General features: G+C 37.1%; 1 protein-coding gene across 1 annotated transcript; it reads right to left on the reverse strand.

Moving 5' to 3' along the window:
• Positions 1-13755: 13755 nt before the first annotated feature.
• LOC138404471 (uncharacterized) lies at positions 13756-16421 on the reverse strand. Its single transcript, XM_069508515.1, has 3 exons — positions 16136-16421; positions 14219-15807; positions 13756-13896 (listed from the first exon to the last, which is right to left on the reverse strand). Exons 1-2 carry the CDS (start codon positions 16211-16213, stop codon positions 15337-15339), a joined length of 549 nt encoding a protein of 182 aa, XP_069364616.1. The 5' UTR covers positions 16214-16421; the 3' UTR covers positions 13756-13896; positions 14219-15336.
• Between the last annotated feature and the right edge of the window lie 9198 nt (positions 16422-25619).

A 25619-nucleotide genomic window follows, 5' to 3' on the forward strand; every position in this document is an offset into this window, starting at 1 on the left:
GACACGAGTAGATATTATATTATACTGTTTTTGCGACGCACTCTTTCCTCAATCGCATCTGTCATCAATTTAATACGCTTCATCAGAAAGATCGACAGCTAAATATTTTTAATTCTACGACAACCTGCTTTCGTCGTAACGTCATTATCTCCCTACGAAAGGGAGCTAATTAATCAGTTTGTAATGAGACTTAACCGATTTAACGTGCTAATTCCTTATTACATTTTGCTTTACTTTACTGCCTTTTAAAGTCATAACATCATTGTACCTAAATCTTTTGTACTAGCCAGTTGTTAACGTTTATGCTGTGTCCTTTAGTTATAAATCCTTTTGTATGTAAATACTTGTGTATGTGTAAATGTTGTTGGTTAGTCAAATAAAATAAAATAAAAAATAAAAATTATAGACCAGAGGGGAAGCTTCACACTAGCTCACGCACACCACGACGTGCCACGGACGCTCCGTGCACCCAGCTTGGCGGCAAACGGACGCGTCCGTGACACGTCGTGGTGTGCGTGGGCTGCGCTAGAGTGAGTGAACCTACAGACAGCCGCTAGTATGAAGCTTCCCCTCTGGTCTATATATTATCTACTCGTGTGGATTAGAGTCAATGAAAATCTTTCCTTTCATGCAGTTTTTACACAGATATACCTTTCTAGTTCTTGCATTTCACGAATGCCCTGACTCATGCTTGTGTTTAAGTTGTGTCGGTATACGTAAGGTACATTTAAATGTGTGCGTTTGACAGCGCTTGCTCGCGACTGATTGGTCCGACATGCACGCACACTTACGCAATTACCATGTAAACGACGTTACCACAAGTAAAGTTCACTAGCCTTCGTGAATTGCAAAAACTGTACCTACCTACAGGGTATATATACAGGGTATAACCAGAACGCTAGCAAAAACGAGAACAGATGATAGTACCTACTGATATGATACCACAAAAAAAAATCGCGAAAAAATATTTAATAAAAATCCTAAGTTCGTAGGATATTTTGTAAAAGTTCACGACCTATTGTAAATAAAACATCTGTCTGACGCTAGAGGTCAACGAACGTTGCGTAAATAGGCCACTCGTAGTAAATGCGGCGTCGTAAGTGTCAAGCCCGCGAATAAATTAAAAAAACTAATCTCCAATCCTGAGTCCTAAGTCCGGACCTATCCTCAAAATACGTAACGAAGTTGAAGCTGAAATACAGAACCTCACTTTTTTGCGCACGCGGTTAAATAGAAGTGTAAAAAGACTCACGTAATCGGTGAGGTCGGATGGATCTTCTATGAGGCCGTCGCTGTCGCTGTCCGCGTCGTCTGTGGAGGAGCGGGGAGAGGCAGCCGGGCCGGATGAGGTCGGCTCTCTGACCTGCGACAAAAAAAAACGATGTTTAGTTTTTTTTAACTTATAGACTAGCGCTTGACTGCAGCCTGCAAATCAGACCTCTAGATGATGATGAGATCATCACTGGCGTAAAATCGGTTGACCCGATGAGATGTAACAAGCAGACAAGGGAACGGACATACATACATACATACACACAGGTCAAACACATAACCCTACTTTAAGCTTCGCCGCAGTCAGGTGAAAAACCGTGATAGCCGATTAAGACGTCCAACGTTTTAGGTCGGGGGTTCGATCCCAGGCAAGCACCTCTAACTTCACAGAGTCACATTATGTTAACACAAGAGCGTGACCGGCATAATTTATTAAAAAACCAGCTGATGCCCGTGACTTCGTCCGCGTTGATTTACATTTTTCAAAATACCGCGGGAACTCTTTAATTTTGCGGGATAAAAAGTAGCCTATGTGTTAATCCAGGGTATAATCTATCTCCATTCTAAATTTCATCCAAATCCGTTCAGCCGTTTTTGCGTGATTGAGTAACAAACATCCAAACATTCACACTTTCACATTTATAATATTAGTATTAGTAGGATGGAAGAAAAAGATGGTAATTATTCTTTCTGGTATATATTTGATTCATATTTACAGCATATAGAGAAGTTGTAAACAAGTACAAATTTCCAAAACCCTTTTTTTGAGATGCATCCCCAAGTATGCACCATTACCGGGTATTTGACAGTTCGTTCGATCAGTGGCCCTACCGCGGTTGTTTGACAGCTACAATGTCACGATCGCAATCATCTCGGATTGGTTAATGCTCGCTCACTATTGGCCACAATGCATTGTTGCAACAAGAATCGCACAAATTCAGCCAATCAGAACAATTAAGATTGTAATAATGATAGATGCAGGTTTTAGACAATCGCCCTACAGTTTGTTATCGGCAGTCATTGATTTATTAACTACCTTAGATCACCTACAAACCTACATCACCTACAAATTCAGATGCAAAAAGCGTCCACAGTCATCTATACAAACGCAGCTATAGATAATATACACCGAGGCTCCACTCGGATCACAAAAACCAACCATATCAAATTAGCGTTAAGATTCAATTTTGTAATGAATGTTCGACAAGTACGATGTTTTGCGAACCACACCGCAGTATTTTCTATGTTCCAAATGTGGAGTCGTGTTTTTATTATTATTTTAATAATTTTTTTGTCCGCGTAGGAAATAATCTAGGTGATTTTATGACATTTAGGACGAAAGTACCTATTAATGATATTATCTAAGTTAATTAACATTAATTAAGTTAATTTAATGTTCTTATGCATGACGTATCCGTATAAATTTGCATGCTGTAGCCGCCAGTAATTGTAATTGTGTAATGATCTGGCACCTAGGATTTGAATTATCTAATTTTTAGGGTTCCGTACCTGAAAATAAGAAAAGGAATCCTTGTCTGTCTGTCAAGAAAACCTATAGGGTACCTACTTCCCGTTGACCCAGAAACATGTTTGGCAGGTAGGAAGGCATTATTAAACATTATTATTGGCATTACAAGTAAAGGAAAAAATCCGATCATCCGAAATATTCAGAATAAAAATATAAAGAAATATTTCATATCTAATAAAATACTTATATAAATAAAAACTACTAAAAATAAAAAATGTATTAAAAAAACAAAAAAAATTAAAAAAAAAAAAAAATTGTAAACATTCAGAATATTAATAAAATCGTGTACCTAAAAAACCATAAAGAACCTCGTCATCAGTATGAAACTGTCCAGCAATTTCCATTACAGTCCTCATGAAAATTGCTGGCACGCGACCAGTAAAGACCCGATAACGGTTTTCTGTAATTAAATCCTTTCTTCAGTAAAGTAGCCAATTCCGAGCAAGTGGGAGAAAATACCATAACTTATCAGAAACGTAATTGTTGAAGAAACTTCGTGTAGTCTAGTTCGTTTAGTTAGAGTAAAAGAAGATATCCTTACACTAATAAAATTTGATTCTGTGTTGACCGATTTCACTATTTGGGTTGTACTTTCCAATGGTTTACCTGTTTCCAAAGTTGGCTCAGTAATTATTAAAGTGTAATCCTGAAAATGAAAAATCACTTTATTTGACTTAACGGTAAACAGTCATTTTAATAATATCAATATAATGTGCAAATTAAAATTACTGGCACGCCTATTTTCGGATAAGCATCTTTTGTCACCTTCCGGTACCCTTTTTTTGTGTAGAACATATCAGATTCTAAAAAATGGGCAGAACAAACGACATGAGAACGATTGGGTTTAAAAAACTCATCTTCTCTTTGGCGAGCTATAATTTTCCGCCACTTTTCGCCAATGATCTCATTCACAGGAAATCTGCAAAAAAATATATATTAAGTTATCAATGTTATGGTGCGACGTCTGTCGGTCTGGCTGTCTGTCACAACTAGCCAGCCAGTGGACAGAAAACAAACAAACTTAGCTTTGCGGTCTAAATAAAAGCGTAAGCTCCTTAATTTATTTCCAAACTACGAAGGTTTCGGTTTGATAAAGATCCATATTGATTTCTTAAAGATATTCGGTAGACACTAGAGATCACTTAAAAAAATTAAACTACTCCATATATTTTTGTATCCATTCTGTTCAAACGTGATTCAAACACGCCCCTATCGCGTTCTCTTTTGGCGCGTAAGCCTGGGTAAGCGTGTGAAAGAGATAGCTTCGCCGCAGAAATATTGTTATTTTAATGACAAAATAATTAAATTACGGAAGAATTTCACATTACTTCACTACTATATCGTAGTATAAATGTAAATAAAGTATATTCTTACCGAAAATATGATATTCCATCTTTTTTTTTCACATTTATTGGTGTATTTTTGCACTTTTTCACGGAGCACGTCGGCATAGTTTCACCTTGTGCGCTCTCTCATGCGCGACTGAGGGCAAAACTGTGCTCGTTTTCTAAACGAGCACAAACGAGCACTAAACGTGCCAATTTTTGCGTGTTGATGGTGCATCTTAGGTAGTTAATAAATCAATGTCGGTAGTCGACCAAGCACGACGTGTGAGACTATAGTCGACCCATTTAACCTGAGTCGTCGAGTTATCTGTCTGTTTCTCTCGCACTTACCTGCGACCTGTAAGTGCGAGCGAAACAGACAGATAACTCGACGACTCAGTTTAAAATGCGTCGACTATAGTTGCCCAAAACGACGCTTCGTCAGAAAAGATTACCTTGTCCCAAGATCAGTCTCTTTTGGCTGTACTTTTCAGAGAGAAGCGGTTTTTTGAATGTGCTTCTATATTTTAACTTTATCTCCACTAAACGCCTTCTAATTGTAGCTAAAGAAAAGACCCGTTTAGCCCTAATTTTTTTTAATTTTTCTTGCGCGCTTCGCAAGGACATGCGTGGATTTTTTAAAAACAGACGAGTTATCCGCTTATCTTCAGCGGTCGACGTCTTTCTCGTTTTACCACGTTCTGGTAAGTCATCCACATGTTTTGCTTCCCAATATCGGGACGTTATATCTTAGCATTTAAACTATCGTGAGTGGCTTTACGCACGTGTTTAGCCGACACAGCCTAAACTGCTGGTCCTAGAGACATCATAATATTTATTATCCACTAAAAAACGATTTTACGAACTTCCACCCCTAAGTGGGTTAAATGGGGGTTTGAAATTTATGAAGTCCACGCGGGCATAAGCTAGTTAACGTTAATAAGTGACGACAAATGTGCATCAAAGCTGTGGGGATTATTGGCTTTACCAATCGCTAACAAATCCAATTTATGTGTTCCAGTACTTAAATTTTGAAATGTGATTCTGTCTTTACTCACTTTACGACCTGGTGCATTCTCTTCTTTCGAGGATACAAACGTGTCATTGGGCAGAAGTCCCCAGAACAGACCACTGTCATCTGCATTATAGATCTGGTCAGGCAGACCCTGTTCCTCTTCTTTATCATTAAAATTCTGCACAGCAGATTCGTTGCTTGCTTTTTCACCCGATATGGTTAACCGACGGATACCAAATCGCTTTCGAAATTTATCCAGCCATCCATTACTGGCACGAAAATCATCTTTTTTGGTGATTTTTTTATAAAATTCAATCGCTTTTGCTTGCAGAATTTCACCAGATACGGGGATGTGAGCACGCTCTCGCATGAACCACATGTATAAAGCGTTTTCCATCTTTGGATGATGACCAACCCTCAATGTTTTACGCTCGCCTGGTCCAGATTCCATCGTCTTCACGTGGTCCAATATTTTTTGTTTCTTTTTCTTAAGATCGTGTATAGTAGACCGTCCAACCCCATATTCTTTTGCTAATTTACACATGGCTTCTCCACTATCTAACTTCTTAATGATTTCCATTTTGTCTTTCAAAGTTAGAGTCTTGTGTTTCCGTTTACTTGACATTTTTAACTGCGCTATTCTCACTTGAAAACAACAGACACAGTACGCTTAGTATAAGATTTTACGTCACACCAACGTTGCTAGAATTCGAGAATCTAAACACAATAACGCCAAAGTAAAATGGACCTAAAGAGCCTTGAATTGAAGTCAAAAATTCAACGCCACTGATTTTAATTTCGCAACGTTTCCGCTTGGAGCGCTGGCTGTAGGTGTGTAGACAAACTTGATCTTTAAAACAAGGCAGTTAAGATTCTGTTTACTATAACGCGGAAGTGGTTCGACACTCGAATACAGTTTAAAAGGACACAGAAAATTTGTAGAGCATTGTCTCTGTCGTTAAGACCGACAAAACGTTATATAAGTATGAGTGACGGAGACAACGCTCGACAAAGCCGAAGTGTCATTCTAAAGGCCCGATGTACATTACTTTCTGCTGCGTACTGTAAATATGTACACACGTCTGCACGTGGCAAGTTTTAAGGTTAGACTGCTTGACGAGTGACGCAGACGGAGCGCATATGCGATGCGTGGCGTGGGGAGGGGCGAGCAGAGGGTGCCGGATTATTGAACGTGTCGGTCTATTGAAGTGATTAGTGATTAGGAAGTGAGATTCTACTGTACCGGTAAAAATAACAATATTCATTCCGGTTATTATGTACACCTACATGATATAACGATGCATTGTATAGTAATTCGTAGTAGCTTATGCATTTGTATATGTATATAGTCCGCTACATAACAGATCGAGATGACAATCGGGGTATGAGGCGGGGGGACGCCCCATGCACCCGCACGTCACCCGCGCTCGCCCGCACCGGGTTAGCGCGGAGGCTGGGCAGGTGTGCGGGGCGTTCCCTCCCCGATTGCCATCTCGACCTGTCGACGACTATACTTTGGAGCGCACTACGAATAAACTCCTCTAAAAATATAGTGAAGTAAGATTGTATATGCCTCTAAAGATCGGTCAAATGCGAGTCGGACTCGCATACGAAGGGTTCCGTACTATCATACAAGAAATACTTGGACGATCTAACCTATGGACTTGTAACGCGCCTAATATTACGAATAAAAATTTCTGTCACTTTTGGTGCGGGACGAGGAAACACTACATAGACAACTTGACACACTCACTCAACAAAGTTTTGTGTCATTATTAACACACACATATCTAAATCTTCAACACTACTACATTTTACGCACACTAATAAGTTATATACATCAACATACAAAGACATTACGAGTGTAAGACAGTCAAATTGATTTGCGATGCTACCGTATCGATATTTTAAAATATATCGATAGTTTTGCGTGACGTCTTTCCTGTGATGTTATTAGCAAACTGCCTTTCAAGAAGTTCTTTATTGGAAACTCCAATATTTTCTAAAATTCGTTTTTGTTCCTTGTCAATTAATAAATTTTTATTTATGATTTTTAAAATGTCTTGTAGAGAAGCTACTCTTTTTTTAAATATCTGTTTTTGGACTGGAGCCTTTTAATTTTTTTAGTTTGGTTGTCAATTTTCATTTTCATTTTTTTTTCCTTGGTGTTAGTTCGATGTTTGTTTCCTTGATTGATGGTGGAGTAGTACTAGAAGGACCTGGTTCCTGAGATTTATAATTCTCTACCGACTTGAACACCTGAAAAAAAATTTGTCGAGCAAATTGATATCCAAAGTATAAAATGTTTATCACAAGATGTTGCCGACGGCCTAATTTCATCAAAATCGGTTAATTATTCATCATAGTAGGTTGTTAAAGCGTAACACAAAAAGACACACAGTCAGACACCCTCAAAAATTGTTTCAAATTTTACATGTAAACACATAATATGGAAACACTTACGGTATCTGCTAAAAGCAATGTTGGTATGGCATGAGAGACTAATTTGCGACGTTTATTAGGCAAACATTCAAATTGGGACGAATCAAAGTGCGCCGAACAGATAGTACTTGTGCGGGTAGGTTCCCAACTACGTTTTCGATCGCACAATTGTGCCCACTTCATTTTAAAGTGGGCGTCTTTAGGAAATCTGTAAAAATAAAACGATTATGATAAATTATTACCTAATCCTCATCCTTGAGAAAGGTACACCTTTTAGCTACATATTACCCAGTTCAGAGACACCCTACCCCGTTTCGCGCCTATCACTAAAATTGCGTTGCTTTAATTTTTTTTTAAATGTATTAAGTACGTGAAATCACAGAAATCGACCAGTTTTATTACACGTATAGGTAGCGAAAAAATTGTGGTAATTAATAATAACTATTCTTTACTTGACTTGAAGACGGTAATTTAGTCGACGGTAAGAAAATGTTTTCATCGATATCGATAATCGAACCGCAATCACTATCACATGATTCTTAAAAATCGAACCTTATGTCCTATGCATTTAAATCTAATACTGAAAATTTTTGTAAAAATAACACTATAGTCTCGTGGGGAGTGCGGTATACTATAGACGGAGAGCCAGGGCCCAAAATACTGTTTGAATTTATTAAGGCTAATTTTTTTATAGTTCATTAGAATGGTTGCGTACACAAACATACTGCGGTCAGTCAAGTGAACCTGAGAACAGTGACTCAGGTGCGCTATCAAAGGTGTCGTACCTGCGAGGTAATAAAATGAATTTACTAAGGCTGAAAATTGTTATATAACTTGTATATTGCATATAAATAAAAGTTGTAATGGTTAGTCAGCAGAATATGGGAACAGAGCTGGTCAGTATGCGCAAAAATTAGCCTTAGTAAATTCAAACAGTTTTTTGGGCGCTGGCTCTCCGTCTATAGTATACCGCACTCCCCACGAGACTATAGTGTTATTTTTACTACTATGTAATTAAATGCTGTTCACGCGTATTCAAATTTTAACCTAATTTGTATATATCGAGGGTTGCAATTGTTTAGAAAAAACAAAATATAGTCTCGTGAGGAGTGGGACTCGTTTCTACCGAATTATTACGTACTCAATTACTGAATCGGTAAAGTTCTCGATTGTTATTTTATTATAATAATTTATGTAATTTAATTTATAGAAAGCGTATATTACACCAAAAATACTTACTTATGAAATGAAATTCCATCTTTTTGTAAATTTGATGTGTTTGATTTGTTCTTGCACTCACTAACGGCACAAACAGGCATTTTTCACCCAGCGTGTAAGACGTCGTCACACATCGAAAACGATTCTGACAATGACAAAATCGATTCCGCAAACAGTGTTTATAAACGCAGTGAATTAAAAATCCATTACTATTGACAGAGGGGAATAATCATGCGATGCGCGTCCTTAGGTTAGATCGTCTAAGAAGAAATAGCACCTAATTTTCATGGCAGACATTATTTTTATTACTTACTAGCGACCCGCCCCGGCTTCGCATGGGTGCAGTGTAGATACTAATGTGGTGTCAGTGAGATTTCAATTTTTCTAGGGATCTCTAATTTTTTGAAACTTAAACTATACCTATAAACCTTCCTCTTGAACCAGTCTATCTATTGGTGAAAACCGCATTAAAATCCGTTGTCTAGTTTAAAAGATCTTCGCGTTCATACATACAGATAGCGGGAAGAGACTTTATTTTAAACTATACTAGCGACCCGCCCCGGCTTCGCATGGGTGCAATGTAGATACTAATGTGGTGTCATTGCCTTGGAAACCCTCAAATGAGGGGATTTTTTTTCCAACCTAATTCACATTATTTCAATTTCTCTAGGGATCTCTAATTTTTGAAGAATTAAACTATAGCTATAAACCTACCTCTTGAATCACTATCTATTGGTGAAAACCGCATTAAAATCCGTTGCGTAGTTTAAAAGGTCTACGCGTTCATACATACAGACAGACGCGGGAAGCGACAGTGATAATGCGGCCTAAGATGGGACGCGTTTACCTAGAAGATGTCTATTCACTCTTGTTTCAAAGATACCCGGGTTGTAATTGGTAGGAAACATATATCATGGAAGAATATTCCAAACCTTAGCCATGCATATGAGGAATGATGACGCAAAACGTTTCGTGCGTGTAGATGGAATGTCGACGACATAAAGATGGAAACTCGCCCGACGTCTTGCGGTTCAGTGGTAAAATGGTGGGGGGACAAGATAGAAAAGTTCCTGAGCACACTCTCCAAATATATATTCTATAAAACACCGAAAAGCCGGCAACCTTGCGGCGGTGATCAAGACTTTGTAGTTTCGCCAATAACGGAGAGTCTTTACCTATGAGTCTCTTAGCTCGACGATCAACGGCATCCAGAGCCGCTAGCTGGTGTTTAGCGGAGCCATCATAGAGGTGACTGCAGTACTCCATGCACGACCTGACTTGAACACCAGGTATTGTATTTCAAATACCAGGTATTTCGTCGTACCTTTCATAACAAAATCCCGCAAACTATTTTGGACTTGCATTTACACAAGTTTAAAACATCTATTAAAAGTACGCTGCTGAAAAAACCATATTAGGTACTAGCTGACCCGGCGAACTTCGTTCCGCCTAACAGTCGATTCAATTTTTTTTTTTTTTAAATATCAATTCACTATCTGAAATTCTAAAATCCCCATACTTTGCAGCATCAGGATTGAGGAGTTAGGATCCGAAGTTCAATGATGTAGCCTATGCTTGGTACCTAAAATAATTTTGCATCATCCGCAGTTCCTGAAACATTATAGTTTAGGAGTGCTGTACATCATCAGGGTTGAGGAGTTGAGACTTGAAGTCTGAGAATAAAGTCGTTGCTTGGTACCTACAATATGAATTCACTATGAACACTTCCTGAATCTTGATAACTCAGGCGGGCAGTAACCCTGCAGCATCAGGATTAAGGAGTTGAATCCAGAATTTTTTATGTGACCACTACGAAAACTTTTTTGTTGATTTAAAAAAAAAATTTGCAAATCGGTCCAGAAATCTCGAAAAAATCGATGTAGAAAAAAGAACCACCTCCTTTTTGACAGTCGGTTAAAAGCCGATGACCTTGAAATATTTACGGAACAATTTTTAAAATATCCCCTTTCTAACAAAAAAAAGAATGAATAAAATCGGACTACGCGTTAATGAATTACAACTCAGTATACATTTTAACTTTCATCCCCTCTCCTACGGGAACCATGCTGAATTTCGGGATAAAAAGTATCCTATATTCTTCCTCATAGTATGACCTCAAATCGTACCAAGTTTCATTGGAATCCATTCAGTAGTTTCAGCGTGATGCGCGGCCGTGATACAGACAGACAGACAGACAGACAGACAGACAGATAAAAATGAAAAAAAATACAGTTTTGGGTTCAGTATCGATTATAGTGCCCTCGAAAAAAAAATTTCAAAATATCTTCAATGTATAGAATTTGACCTGTTACAGTTTTATTATAAGTATTGATACAATTGAAGATTACCTAAATGATAAAAGAGCGTAGATTTAACCTGCAGCTCGTTCCAGCAACGCGCAGGACTGCAAATACTTTCTTATACATGGCATAATATTGTATATATGTCAAATCTTTGAAAAGAGCCACCACCGAGTTTCTTGCTGGTTCTTCTCGGTAGGAAAGGCATTCCGAACCAGTGGTAGATGCTGTTGACGATTCAAAAATAGTTGTAAAAGTTTAATTGAATACAAAATATTTTTATTTATTTATTTATTAGTACGTAAGAATGTCTCCTCACATGTCTGACACATATCTCCTCTGTATATACAATATGATATGACAGCCTTCTGAATGGTAGTGATTAATTTTTTTCAAAAAATTAAAACGCCATAATTATAGCTTTTCGTGCCTTTCCTGTAAAGATATGCGGTTCTTATGACTTTTCTCACATTCGGAACCAAGTTTTTTGAGCAAAGAGCGTAAAGTGCTCAAACATCCGTCAAAACCAATTTTTTCTCTCAAAATTGACTTAAGTTTTGCTAAAGATGGTATCTTTTTGTGTTCGATCTGAAAATTTTCAATTGTAGTTCGAATAATCTCTGTTTTCGCATCGTCCAACATGAATTTGCTGCGCCTTTTACGTCGTTTTGTCATGGGTGAAGTGAACTTGGAGGAAGGTGACGCCAACTCCTTTTCTTCTTTCAATATTCTAGATACGGTGCGCTCAGAGACGCCTGTTGCCTCCGCAGTACGTTTAAGTAGATTAGCCAAAGGACTCAAATCACATTTGTCACTATTACTCGCTTTCATAAACTTATATTCTTCTTGATAAAAGTGAAAGACTTTAGCGATAATTGCTCGTCCCTACAAACAACAAAACAAACGATTAAATATCTAAAACACTTAGAAAATTGTTGCATCTCAAATGACATCTATACGCGGCCGAAGGTAATGTACATCGACCTTTAGAATGCTATTTCGGCTTTATAGAGCGTTATCTCTTTCACTCATACCTATATGACGTTTTGTCAGTCTCACCGACAGAGACAGTGCTCTACAAATTTGATATCTCCTAAAGGTCGATGCACATTTTTTTTCACCGTCTATTGCCATCTGGAAAGATCAAAATATACCTAATACTATTCCTGAATTAATCAAAAAACGATTCAAAATAAAAAATGAATTACCTCACTATGAACAACTTGGCGCTTTGACATGCTGACGGTACTTCGTGGTAATGAGCGTCGTGGAAACAACAAGCACATGTGACCATAGCGACGGACGGCTCGGTCGCAACTGATCGCTCCGTCAGAGTTCAGGCACTCACACTACCGCATTGAGCACGATCAACCACGAGTAAAAGTCGCTCGCCCTCGTGAATTGCAAAAAGTTAAACTGTGTTCGAATTTATTTTTAAAACGATTATATCTAGCTACTTATACCGATGGAAAGTTATTCCTATGGACTTATTCGTATTCCTTGCCTATTCGTACAATATACCGGCAAAGCCGAGCCGCCAAGCGATTTAGCGTTCCGGTACGATGCCGTGTAGAAACCAAAAGGGTATGGGTTTAGTAAAAACTGTCATACCCCTTCCAGGTTAGCCCGCTATCATCTTAGACTGCATCATCACTTACCATCAGGTGAGATTGCAGTCAAGGGCTAACTTGTATCTGAATAAAAAAATTAAAAAAAAAATTTAAGTGCATACCACGGTATATTTAACAAATTAAAAGGGGTTTTTTAGGGTTCCGTAGTAGACAAGGAACCCTTATAGTTTCGCCATGTCCGTCCGTCCGTCCATCCTCGGTTAATCTCAGACACTATTAGTGCTAGAAATCTGTAGTTTGGCATGGGTATGAATATTAATAACGCCGGCAAAGTCGTGAAATAAAATTGTGATAAGTATTTTTTAGGGTAGCTCCCCTACATGTAAAGTGGAGATGATTTTTTTTTCTCATCTACCCCATAGTGTGGGGTATCATTGAATAGGTCTTTTAAAAATACTGCGGGTGTGGGAGCACCATTTTTCGATTTCTAGATCCGTTTGTAAAATATGATGTTCTAAAGTGCTAATTTTTTTAATTTTAAAGAACAGAATTCCGAACCAGTGGTAGATGCTGTTGACGATTACAAAATACTTAATTTTAATTTAATTTAATTTAATAAAAACATTTTTATTCATTTATTTATTAGTACGTGAGAAGTCAGTACACATATTTATCTCCTTTGTATATACAATATGATATGACAGCCTTCTGAATGGTAGTGATGATTTTTTTTCAAAAAATTAAAACGCCATAATTATTGCATTTCGTGCCTTTCCTTTAACGATATCCGGTTCTTATGACTTTTCTTACATTCGGAACCAAGTTTTTTGAGCAAAGAGCGTAAAGTGCTCAAACATCCGTCAAAACCAATTTTTTCTCTCAAAATTGACTTAAGTTTTGCTAAAGATGGTATCTTTTTGTGTTCGATCTGAAAATTTTCAATTGTAGTTCGAATAATCTCTGTTTTCGCATCGTCCAACATGAATTTGCTGCGCCTTTTACGTCGTTTTGTCATGGGTGAAGTGAACTTGGAGGAAGGTGACGCCAACTCCTTTTCTTCTTTCAATATTCTAGATACGGTGCGCTCAGAGACGCCTGTTGCCTCCGCAGTACGTTTAAGTAGATTAGCCAAAGGACTCAAATCACATTTGTCACTATTACTCGCTTTCATAAACTTATATTCTTCTTGATAAAAGTGAAAGACTTTAGCGATAATTGCTCGTCCCTACAAACAACAAAACAAACGATTAAATATCTAAAACACTTAGAAAATTGTTGCATCTCAAATGACATCTATACGCGGCCGAAGGTAATGTACATCGACCTTTAGAATGCTATTTCGGCTTTATAGAGCGTTATCTCTTTCACTCATACCTATATGACGTTTTGTCAGTCTCACCGACAGAGACAGTGCTCTACACATTTGATATCTCCTAAAGGTCGATGCACATTTTTTTTCACCGTCTATTGCCATCTGGAAAGATCAAAATATACCTAATACTATTCCTGAATTAATCAAAAAACGATTCAAAATAAAAATGAATTACCTCACTATGAACAACTTGGCGCTTTGACATGCTGACGGTACTTCGTGGTAATGAGCGTCGTGGAAACAACAAGCACATGTGACCATAGCGACGGACGGCTCGGTCGCAACTGATCGCTCCGTCAGAGTTCAGGCACTCACACTACCGCATTGAGCACGATCAACCACGAGTAAAAGTCGCTCGCCCTCGTGAATTGCAAAAAGTTAAACTGTGTTCGAATTTATTTTTAAAACGATTATATCTAGCTACTTATACCGATGGAAAGTTATTCCTATGGACTTATTCGTATTCCTTGCCTATTCGTACAATATACCGGCAAAGCCGAGCCGCCAAGCGATTTAGCGTTCCGGTACGATGCCGTGTAGAAACCAAAAGGGTATGGGTTTAGTAAAAACTGTCATACCCCTTCCAGGTTAGCCCGCTATCATCTTAGACTGCATCATCACTTACCATCAGGTGAGATTGCAGTCAAGGGCTAACTTGTATCTGAATAAAAAAATTAAAAAAAAAATTTAAGTGCATACCACGGTATATTTAACAAATTAAAAGGGGTTTTTTAGGGTTCCGTAGTAGACAAGGAACCCTTATAGTTTCGCCATGTCCGTCCGTCCGTCCATCCTCGGTTAATCTCAGACACTATTAGTGCTAGAAATCTGTAGTTTGGCATGGGTATGAATATTAATAACGCCGGCAAAGTCGTGAAATAAAATTGTGATAAGTATTTTTTAGGGTAGCTCCCCTACATGTAAAGTGGAGATGATTTTTTTTTTCTCATCTACCCCATAATGTGGGGTATCATTGAATAGGTCTTTTAAAAATACTGCGGGTGTGGGAGCACCATTTTTCGATTTCTAGATCCGTTTGTAAAATATGATGTTCTAAAGTGCTAATTTTTTTAATTTTAAAGAACAGAATTCCGAACCAGTGGTAGATGCTGTTGACGATTACAAAATACTTAATTTTAATTTAATTTAATTTAATAAAAACATTTTTATTCATTTATTTATTAGTACGTGAGAAGTCAGTACACATATTTATCTCCTTTGTATATACAATATGATATGACAGCCTTCTGAATGGTAGTGATGATTTTTTTTCAAAAAATTAAAACGCCATAATTATTGCATTTCGTGCCTTTCCTTTAACGATATCCGGTTCTTATGACTTTTCTTACATTCGTAACCAAGTTTTTTGAGCAAAGAGCGTAAAGTGCTCAAACATCCGTCAAAACCAATTTTTTCTCTCAAAATTGACTTAAGTTTTGCTAAAGTTGGTATCTTTTTGTGTTTGATCTGAAAATTTTCAATTGTAGTTCGAATAATCTCTGTTTTCGTATCGTCCAACATGAATTTGCTGAGCCTTTTACGTCGTTTTGTCATGGGTGAAGTGAACTTGGAGGAAGGTGAGGCCAACTCCTTTTCTTCTTTCAATATTCTAGATACGGTGCTCTCAGAGACACCTGTTGCCTCCGCAGTACGTTTAAGTAGACTAGCCAAAGGACTCAAATCACATTTGTCACTATTACTCGCTTTCAAAAACTTATATTCTTCTTGATAAAAGTGAAAGACTTTAGCGATAATTGCTCGTCCCTACAAACAACAAAACAAACGATTAAATATCTAAAACACTTAGAAAATTGTTGCATCTCAAATGACATCTACAGTACGCGGCCGAAGGTAATGTACATCGACCTTTAGAATGACATTTCGGCTTTATAGAGCGTTGTCTCTTTCACTCATACCTATATGACGTTTTGTCAGTCTCACCGACAGAGACAGTGCTCTACAAATTTGATATCTCCTAAAGGTCGATGCACATTTTTTTTCACCGTCTATTGCCATCTGGAAAGATCAAAATATACCTAAAATACTATTCCTGAATTAATCAAAAAACGATTCAAAATTAAAAATGAATTACCTCACTATGAACAACTTGGCGCTTTGACATGCTGACGGTACTTCGTGGTAATGAGCGTCGTGGAAACAACAAGCACATGTGACCATAGCGACGGCTCGGTCGCAACTGATCGCTCCGTCAGAGTTCAGCTTCAGGCACTCACACTACCGCATTGAGCACGATCAACCACGAGTAAAGCTCGTTCGCCCTCGTGAATTGCAAAAAGTTATACCTACTGTGTTCGAATTTATTTAAACGATTATATCTAGCTACTTATACCGATGGAAAGTTATTCCTTTGGACTTACTCGTATTCCTTGTACTATTGCGAAAAAATAGCTGTGATAGCCTAGTGGTTAGGACGTCCGCCTTCTAATCGGAGGTCGGGGCTTCGATCCCGGGCACGCACCTCTAACTTTTCGGAGTTATGTGCGTTTTAAGTAATTAAATATCACTTGCTTTAACGGTGAAGGAAATCATCGTGAGGAAACGTGCATGCCTGAGAATTCTCCATAATTTTCTCAAAGGTATGTGAAGTCTACCAATCAGTGGTAATGGCCAAAACCCTTCTCACTCTGAGAGGAGATCCATGCTTGGTAGTGACCCAGCGATGGGTTGATCATGATGATGATGATGATGATGTACTATTATATTCGAACAATATCTAAGTGCACACCACGACATATTTAATAAATTAAAAGGGGGTTTTCTCGTTTACGTGTGTTTTAACGTTTGATAAAAAGATACTGCAAAGCATGCTTGAGGTCCATTTGTGGTGCGAATATGATGGACAGCTGCCGGCCTTTATTTAAATGTCACGGCATACTCCCCTTACCTAGTCTCTATATATTAGAAATATGTTTACTTGTTAAAAAAAATCCAGGATTATTCTTGGCTAATGAGGTCAATCCAAACTTGAAAAGCAGAAGAAGGAATAATAAAATTCAGCTACCTCACACGAGGATAAATCTTTTTTCTAAAAGCGCATACTACATGGCAATAAAAACTTATAACAAGCTACCCGAAGTGATAAAAAACACGCCTAGTATACTACATTTCAAGCGGAAACTACATGATCTTCTTTTAAACAAAATGTATTACAAAATTAATGACTATTTCATGGATAAAAATTTATAATATAATTGATGAATTTGGACTCTTATATGCGCTGACAAACTACGCTTTTGTTCTGCTTCTTTTAAATGACTGGTTTATATTCTGTAATCACTGTATATTTTATTTTGTTTTTAACTACGACATGGAAATCCTTATTTTATTTTATCTGATTGAGTAATGTTTAAATTTATGATTTCGTAAATGTAATGAACTAGGAAAAAAAATTTGATGTAATTGTAATATTCTTTAACCATTTGCACACCAGGATCTGGTAGAATGTGTCAGGCAACTCAACTGATGTAACACCTACATGTACCCACATTCCAGCGAATAAACGTTTATTTATTTATTTATTATTATTTATACTGATTTAACTAGGTAGTTCTCAAACATCAGATTGCAGGTAAGTGTATGAAATAATATGGAACCTTTTGTTTGCGACGCCTATTTTTTTCGTCCTCGTCAAGCAAGAGACTAAGTAATAGTAATTCTTCATCGGAGCTCTCCAAATCCATTGTCACACAACCGCACGCTCACACGTCACAAGCACGACTGACTCGAGTCGACTGCTTTGTGGTAAATTTTGCAATACTATCGATAGTATTGCCACTATCAATAGCATTTCTTGTTATGCGCTATCGATACTATCGATGGTATGTCACGATACTTTTCGGGGTCAACTATTGATGATCAAACTATGGATAGATTTGCAACTCTGACTCGGTAATGCCGATTGCCGAGTCGGCAGCATCGTAGAGACAGTGTTGCCAACTGCGTTTCCGAAAATGGGCTAAATAAACCTAAACCAATGGGGGTTTGAGAATTGTGTAGTGTAAATGACTAGATTTATTTTTAAACTAGCGGCCCGCCCCAGCTTCGCATGGGTGCAATGTAGATACTAATGTGGTTTCATTGAGGTATCATTGCCTCGGAAACTCTCAAATGAGAGGATTTTTTTCAGACCTAATTCACATTATTTCAATTTCTCTTGGGATCTCAATTTTTTTGAGAATTAAACTATACCTACAAACCTTCCTTTTGAATCACTCTATCTGTTGGTGAAAACCGCATTAAAATCCGTTGCGTAGTTTAAAAGATCTACGGGTTCATACATATACAGACAGCGGGAAGCGACTTTATTTTATACTATGTAGAGAAGATGACAATTTAATGTAGATAGCTTGAGCCCACAGAGCAGAAACAAAGAGGAGATGTTGTATTAAGATTTCCCTATGAAATATCGAGTGACATTTTGCGGGGTGAGGGGTTGTGGAACGCCGCCCACTTCTCAATTTTCCATCTGCGGGTTAGTAGCAAAACTACTCGCTTAGCGACCTAACATCGATATATTGATGTCACTACATAGTTCAGCTATCTCACACTAGATGTCAATAAGTGTAGAAAGCAATGGGACGTACTCAGAACTTTGAGCTTCAAAAATTTTGTATAATAAATGAATAAAATAAGGGTTAACATTTTTACTGATTTGTATGTGTACTTACGTACTTAACATAGGGAGGTACTTGATTTAGAAATAATCTTTGGTGGTACGTGAAGCAAAAGTAGTGTGGCACTAGACAAGTACCTTTTTTTTCAAGCGCTTAACTTTCATTTGAAGTCTTCTGATCTTTAATCCACTCTTTTTTTCTCTACATCGAAGTTGTTCTATTTCTTGCTTAAGCTTCTTTTTTCTAGGCGTATCATGAAGTATCAAGAATTCGTTTAAACCACTTGTGGTAGGCTCCATAGATGATAGTACGGGCTCTGGTAATTTTCTTTTAAGCTGTAATATTAAAAAAAAATTAAATACATACTTATTCTCCCAAAATAATTAAAATTCGGTTGTACAAACAATGTCGAAACCAACCGACAAATCCAGTTTTAAACTAGGTAAAGTGCCTTTCTTTAATTTTTTATGGCCTTTTTTTGTCACTATGAAGTCTGCATCATTAAAATGGCAAGAACAAATCTTTGTATATTTAGTCGGAGTCCAACCCTGTCTATTCATTTTTGTGATCCATTGTTGTTTTAAATTATCATCCGATGGAAATCTAAAAAGAAACAAAAAAAGAAATGAAATTAATTAGGTTCTAAATTATCATTAATATGGATAAAATGATTATTTAATATTGGAAGTTCTTTCAATTGATGAACAGTCACGGAGAATAATATGTATACATCGCCAGAACTTTGTTACTTAAAAATATTTGCTATGAAAATGTCATTTCATACTGACCATAACCGTGTATTATTCAGTAAAATTATTTGATTCTAATTACGGCCCTGGATATTTGGTACGTTGAAAATACTTAACGATAGATGGCGGCCCGTTCACAAAATAATTATAAAAACTACTAAGGCACTGTTTTGGTGACTAAAAAGTATTTTAGGACTAAATGAATACTTTAGTTTTCAGTATCCACGAATGATTATTACAATATACTAATGCGGAACATTACGTACTTATATTTTTAATACACAAAAGTTAAGCCATCTAGTGTCAAGTAGTATAATTTATACTTGAAAGCCGAGAATTTTCTAGAACTATTTTAATAATTACGTATAAAATTACTTACAAATGAAATGTGATACCATTCATAGCATCAGAACGTCTGTCTGAATAACTTTGACACGATAAAACACAACACTTCATCCTTTTGTTCTTAAAAACGCGAAAACACACCGATAATACGAGTCTCCCTGACGAACGCAGACAGCATACTAAGTAAGGCCCCGCCCACAGTGATGACGTCAGGACCTAGTTGAAAATCACAGTGCACAGTTGCTTAGGCCAACTCCTCTTTGTTTCTGCTCTATGCTTGAGCCATTTACTAACTATACAGGTACATGGTATTTCAGGTAAAGTTTTGTATAATTTAGGAACAGTACATACATGAAAATGCTTTGGTACTAAAAACCGCTTCAATTGAACTTTTTTCTTTTTTTTTTCAAAAGCATCTTCAGTAAAATGTAAACAGCAAACTTTAGTGTATTTTGTTGGTCGCCAATTTTTTCTGCCGGTCACTTTTATCCACTTCTCTATTTCCAAATTATCCAATGGGTATCTAAGTGATAAAAATAAAATTTAATTTAATTTATTTTAGTTTTAACTTAATGTTGTTTTTTTTTATTTTTTTTAAATTTAAGTATGAAAAAATTACTTTTTTTTAGGGTTCCGTACCTCAAAAGGAAAAACGGAACCCTTATAGGATCACTTTGTTGTCTGTCTGTCTGTCTGTCAAGAAACCTACAGGGTACTTCCCGTTGACCTAGAATCATGAAATTTGGTAGGTAGGTAGATCTTATAGCTGACATTTGGGGAAAAATCTGAAAACCGTGAATTAAGGGTTAGATCACACAAAAAACTTAAATTGTGGTCATGAACTAATAATTAGTATTTTCAACTTTCGAAGTGAGTGACTATATCAAGTGGGGTATCATATGAAAGGTCTTCACCTGTACATTCTAAAACAGATTTTTATTTATTTTTATGCATCATAGTTTTTGAATTATCGTGCAGTGTCGAAAAAAAATACGACTGTAGTACGGAACCCTCGTTGTGCGAGCCTGACTCGCACTTGGCCAGTTTTTTTTTTGTATAAGTCCCGCAAATTGCTATTGCGCTGGTACCATGTCTCATTAACATCGAAATGACGTCATTTCGACGTCTATTTAAGTAAAAATATACCATCAGTTCGAAACTTCAGTCTAGTGCTGATGTCACTAAAATGGCGGCCACGCTCATTAGCAATTTGCGGGACTTATATTGTAGTAAGTAAATAAATAAAATACAATAACATTTAACAATATATAATCCACCATTAAAAAAACCGGCCAAGTGCGAGTCAGGCTCGCGCAACGAGAGTTCCGTATTACAGTCGTATTTTTTCGACATTTTGCACGATAATTTAAAAGCATGATGCTTAAAAATAAATTAAATGCACAGGTGAAGACCTTTCATAATATGATATCCCACTTGATATAGTCACTCACTTCGAAAGTTGAAAATACTAATTACCTATTAGTTCATGACCACAATTTAATTCTTTTTGTGTGATGTAACCACAAATTCACGGTTTTCAGATTTTTCCCCGAATGTCAGCTATAAGATCTACCTACCTGCCAAATTTCATGATTCTAGGTCAACGGGAAGTACCCGTTGACCTAGACGGGTGTAGGTTTCTTGACAGACCGACAGACAGACATACAGATAGACAGACAGACAACAAAGTGATCCTTTAGGTAAGGGTTCCGTTTTTCCATTATGAGGTACGGAACCCTAAAAACCTAAATAATATTATTATTTAAATAAGTAATATAATTTACTAAAATAGTTAAATCGACAGTCAGCAGTTTCTTAATGATTCTAAATCATATTTATAGCTAAATTTCAATGATCCTAATATTCATTGTATGGTGTCACTTTTACTCGAGGAGATGACATTTTGTAGGTGGATTTTGTAAAACCTGCATCAATCATTATTACAATCTCAATTGTTCTGATTCAACCCATCGCTAGCTCACTACGGGTCTCCTCTCAGGTGAGAAGGGGTTTGGCCATAATCTACCACGCTGGCCAAGTGCGGATTGGTAGACTTCACACACCTTTGAGAATGTTATGGAGAACTCTCACGCAAGCGAATTCCTTCAAGATGTTTTCCTTCGCCGGCTAAAACGGGCTAAAAATTAAAAAACCGACCAAGTGCGAGTCAGGCTCGCGCAATGAGGGTTCCGTACTACAGTCGTATTTTTTCGACATTTAGCACGATAATTCAAAAACTATGATGCATAAAAATAAATAAAAATCTGTTTTAGAATGTACAGGTGAAGACCTTTCATATGATACCCCACTTGATATAGTTATCTAACTTCGAAAGTTGAAAATACTAATTATTAGTTCATGACCACAATTTTTTTTGTGTGATCTAACCCTAAATTCACGGTTTTCAGATTTTTCCCCAAATGTCAGTTATAAGATCTACCTACCTGCAAAATTTCATGATCCTAGGTCAACGGGAAGTACCCTGTAGGTTTCTTGACAGACAGACGGACAGACAGACAACAAAGTGATCCTATAAGGGTTCCGTTTTTCCTTTTGAGGTACGGAAACCTAAAAAAAAACTGCTGACAAAAATCACACGTGAACGCGGTACAAAGTAGGTAACCTACCTATCCTGGCAACACTTTTATTTTAACAAATTCATATTATACAAAATTATGCTTATAATACACATAAGTTAATGTTATTTACTAAAGTAAGGAACTTTACTGAATAGCATTAACAGAATATGATATAGGCACTATAACAAACACCTAAATATCACTATCCCAAAATCAAGTAACTAGGTAGGTAGGAATAGTTATTTGTTTACTTACGAATGAAATGTTACTCCTTCTATTTTACGTTCGCTTCGGCTCTTACAGCCGAGTATACTGCAATTCACCATTGCACAATAACTTAATTTACGAAACGAATAAATTATTACTTTAAAATACTCGAGTCAACCGTAACCAAAATAACCTCACTCGCGTTGTTTGCCACAACCTAATGGATATTGCCAAACAAAAAACCTGGCAACGGTGACAAGGACAGGAAATATCATTCGTCACGCTTCTACTAAGGGCTTAAATGCATATTATAGCTATCTTGCTTTAACACGCCGGGTCCGCCACACGAGTAGATATCCCCTACTCGTGTGGGTCCGCTGCGCCATGTTTCGTGTTTGCTCAACGTGCTTATAACGAAGGTCATGTTAGCTTAGGGCTGCCAAAATACGGTACTTGACAACTAGTCAAATCTAACTTTTTATCAAACGTCAAAACGCGCGCTTAGTACCTATGCGAGATTCTATGAAATACCGGTGTGTGACGTCACAATCATTTGACGTGCTTTTTTTAGTTTAATCGATAATTTAAAATGGTTATTACACTTAAAACTAACAAAGGACGTGGATTTTACGTATTTTGGAAGACCCTCTATTTAATAATCACTGAGAAATAATTTAACTGAGAAGCAGTGATAGCCTAGTGGTTAGGACGTCCGCCTTCTAATCGGAGGTCGGGGGTTCGATCCCGGGCACGCACCTCTAACTTTTCGGAGTTATGTGCGTTATAATTAATTAAATATCACTTGCTTAATTTAACGGTGTAGGAAAACATCGTGAGGAAACCTGCATGCCTGAGAGTTCTCCATAATGTTCTCAAAGGTGTGTGAAGTCTACCAATCCGCACATGGCCAGCGTGGTAGACTATAGCCAAAACCCTTTTCACTCTGAGAGGAGACCCGTGCTCTGCAGTGAGCCGGTTATGGGTTAATCATGATGATGATGATGATGATTTAGTCAAATACCCAATTGCTGAAACGACGACCGGGATATTTGTATAATGATACTGTAAATGCGAAAGAGTCAGTCTGTTTGTCTGCACTTGGAAACGGCTTTTCATCCCGGAATATTAGAGTTCCCATGGGATTTTTTAAAAAACCGGCCAAGTGCGAGTCAGGCTCGCGCAATGAGGGTTCCGTACTACAGTCGTATTTTTTCGACATTTTGCACGATAATTCAAAAACTATGATGCATAAAAATAAATAAAAATCTGTTTTAGAATGTACAGGTGAAGACCTTTCATATGATACCCCACTTGATATAGTCATTCACTTCGAAAGTTGAAAATACTAATTATTAGTTTATGACCACAAATTAATTTTTTTGTGTGATCTAACCCTAAATTCACGGTTTTCAGATTTTTCCCCAAATGCCAGCTATAAGATCTACCTACCTGCCAAATTTCATGATTCTAGGTCAACGGGAAGTACCCTGTAGGTTTCTTGACAGACGGACAGAGGAACTATAACAATTCATACATCTAAATATCACTATCCCAAAATCAAGTAAGTAAGTAAGTATAGTTATTTGTTTACTTACGTGTGAAATGTTACTCCTTCGATTTTACGTTCGCTTCGGCTCTTACAGCCTAGTATACTGCAACCCACCATTGCACAATAATTGAATAATAATTTTATAATTATTTCATAATTTATTTAATAATAATAATTATTATTATAATAATAATAATGAGTCATAATAATAATAATTTAATAACTTTAAGTTTTCAATTTACGAAACGAATTATAAATTATTTCTTTAAAATACTTAATTCAACGTAATCAACATAACCTAACTCGCGTTGCTTGTCACAACCTCACGTACAAAATGGATTTTGCCAAACAAAACAACTGACAACGGTGACAAGGACGGAAAATATCATTCGTCCCACTTCTACTAAGGGCTTAAATGCATATAGCTATCCTGCTTTAACAGGCCGGGTGCGCTGCGCCATGTTTCGTGTTTACTCAGAACGTGCTTATCCAAGGTCATGCTAGCTCTACACGTTCGCAGAGTGGCGGCGAGTGCGAGCGGGCAAGAGGGATCGTTTTCTCGCTCGCACTTGCCTTCACTCGGCGAGCGTTTAGAGCTAGGATCTAAAATGGTGAATGAGATCTCAAAAGGTACAGTGCGAAAATCGGAACTAACGTTGTCGTCAAGTGTCCCCTTTGTTCTTGTTTGAATAGTCTAAGCCTTTGTTCTCCAACAGCGCCCCCCTGTCAATGTCATTCAAGTGCCAAGAGCATACAATACGGTACCTACTTGCCTATGTCCAAAATAAATTATTTCTCAGTGTTTATTAAACAGAGGGTCTTCCAAAATACGTAAAATCAACGTCCTTTGTTAGTTTTAAGTGTGATAAGGATAACCATTATAAATAAGCACGTCAAATCGTTGTACGGAAGTACCACGGAACAGGAAAAACAGTTCAACTTCGAAACATTCATGAAGTCGACTCTTTTTAGGGTGCGATTTAAAGTCAGAACTCTCCGAATCACTTTGTCTTTTTGAAGAACCTGGAGTGACCACATTATCATTTTGTGGCTGAAACCAAAATTAAATTTTGAGAATATTTTACCTTCCTATATAAAAATTAATAGCAGAAAAATTAATTAGTGTGTTTATGAATTAAATTTGATATTTAGTCAGCCAATCTTCATACAAAAATATAACTTAGAGGTGTGTTGTTTAGTATTATAATATCAAGTATTTCAATACTTACTGAAAGTGATAAAATAAAACAAGGTTACTTACTTGATTGTAAAACTTAATGATTTTCATTGATGGAAGCGCAGTAGGTTTCGTATATCTATATCCTTTATTTGATAGTATTAAATCGACTTCTAAAAAATGTTCAGAGCATATCGTGCTTGATTTAGTTGGCATCCAATTAACTCTACCCGTTGCATCTATCCATTTCTCTTTGATGCTTGCATCTTTGGGAAACCTTAAAAATATTTTAAATGAAGGTTAGAGGAACTACTCATGTCTATTTAGTGATCAATG

The sequence above is a fragment of the Maniola hyperantus genome, chromosome 28, assembly GCF_902806685.2.
Source record: "Maniola hyperantus chromosome 28, iAphHyp1.2, whole genome shotgun sequence".
Taxonomy (NCBI): domain Eukaryota; kingdom Metazoa; phylum Arthropoda; class Insecta; order Lepidoptera; family Nymphalidae; genus Maniola; species Maniola hyperantus.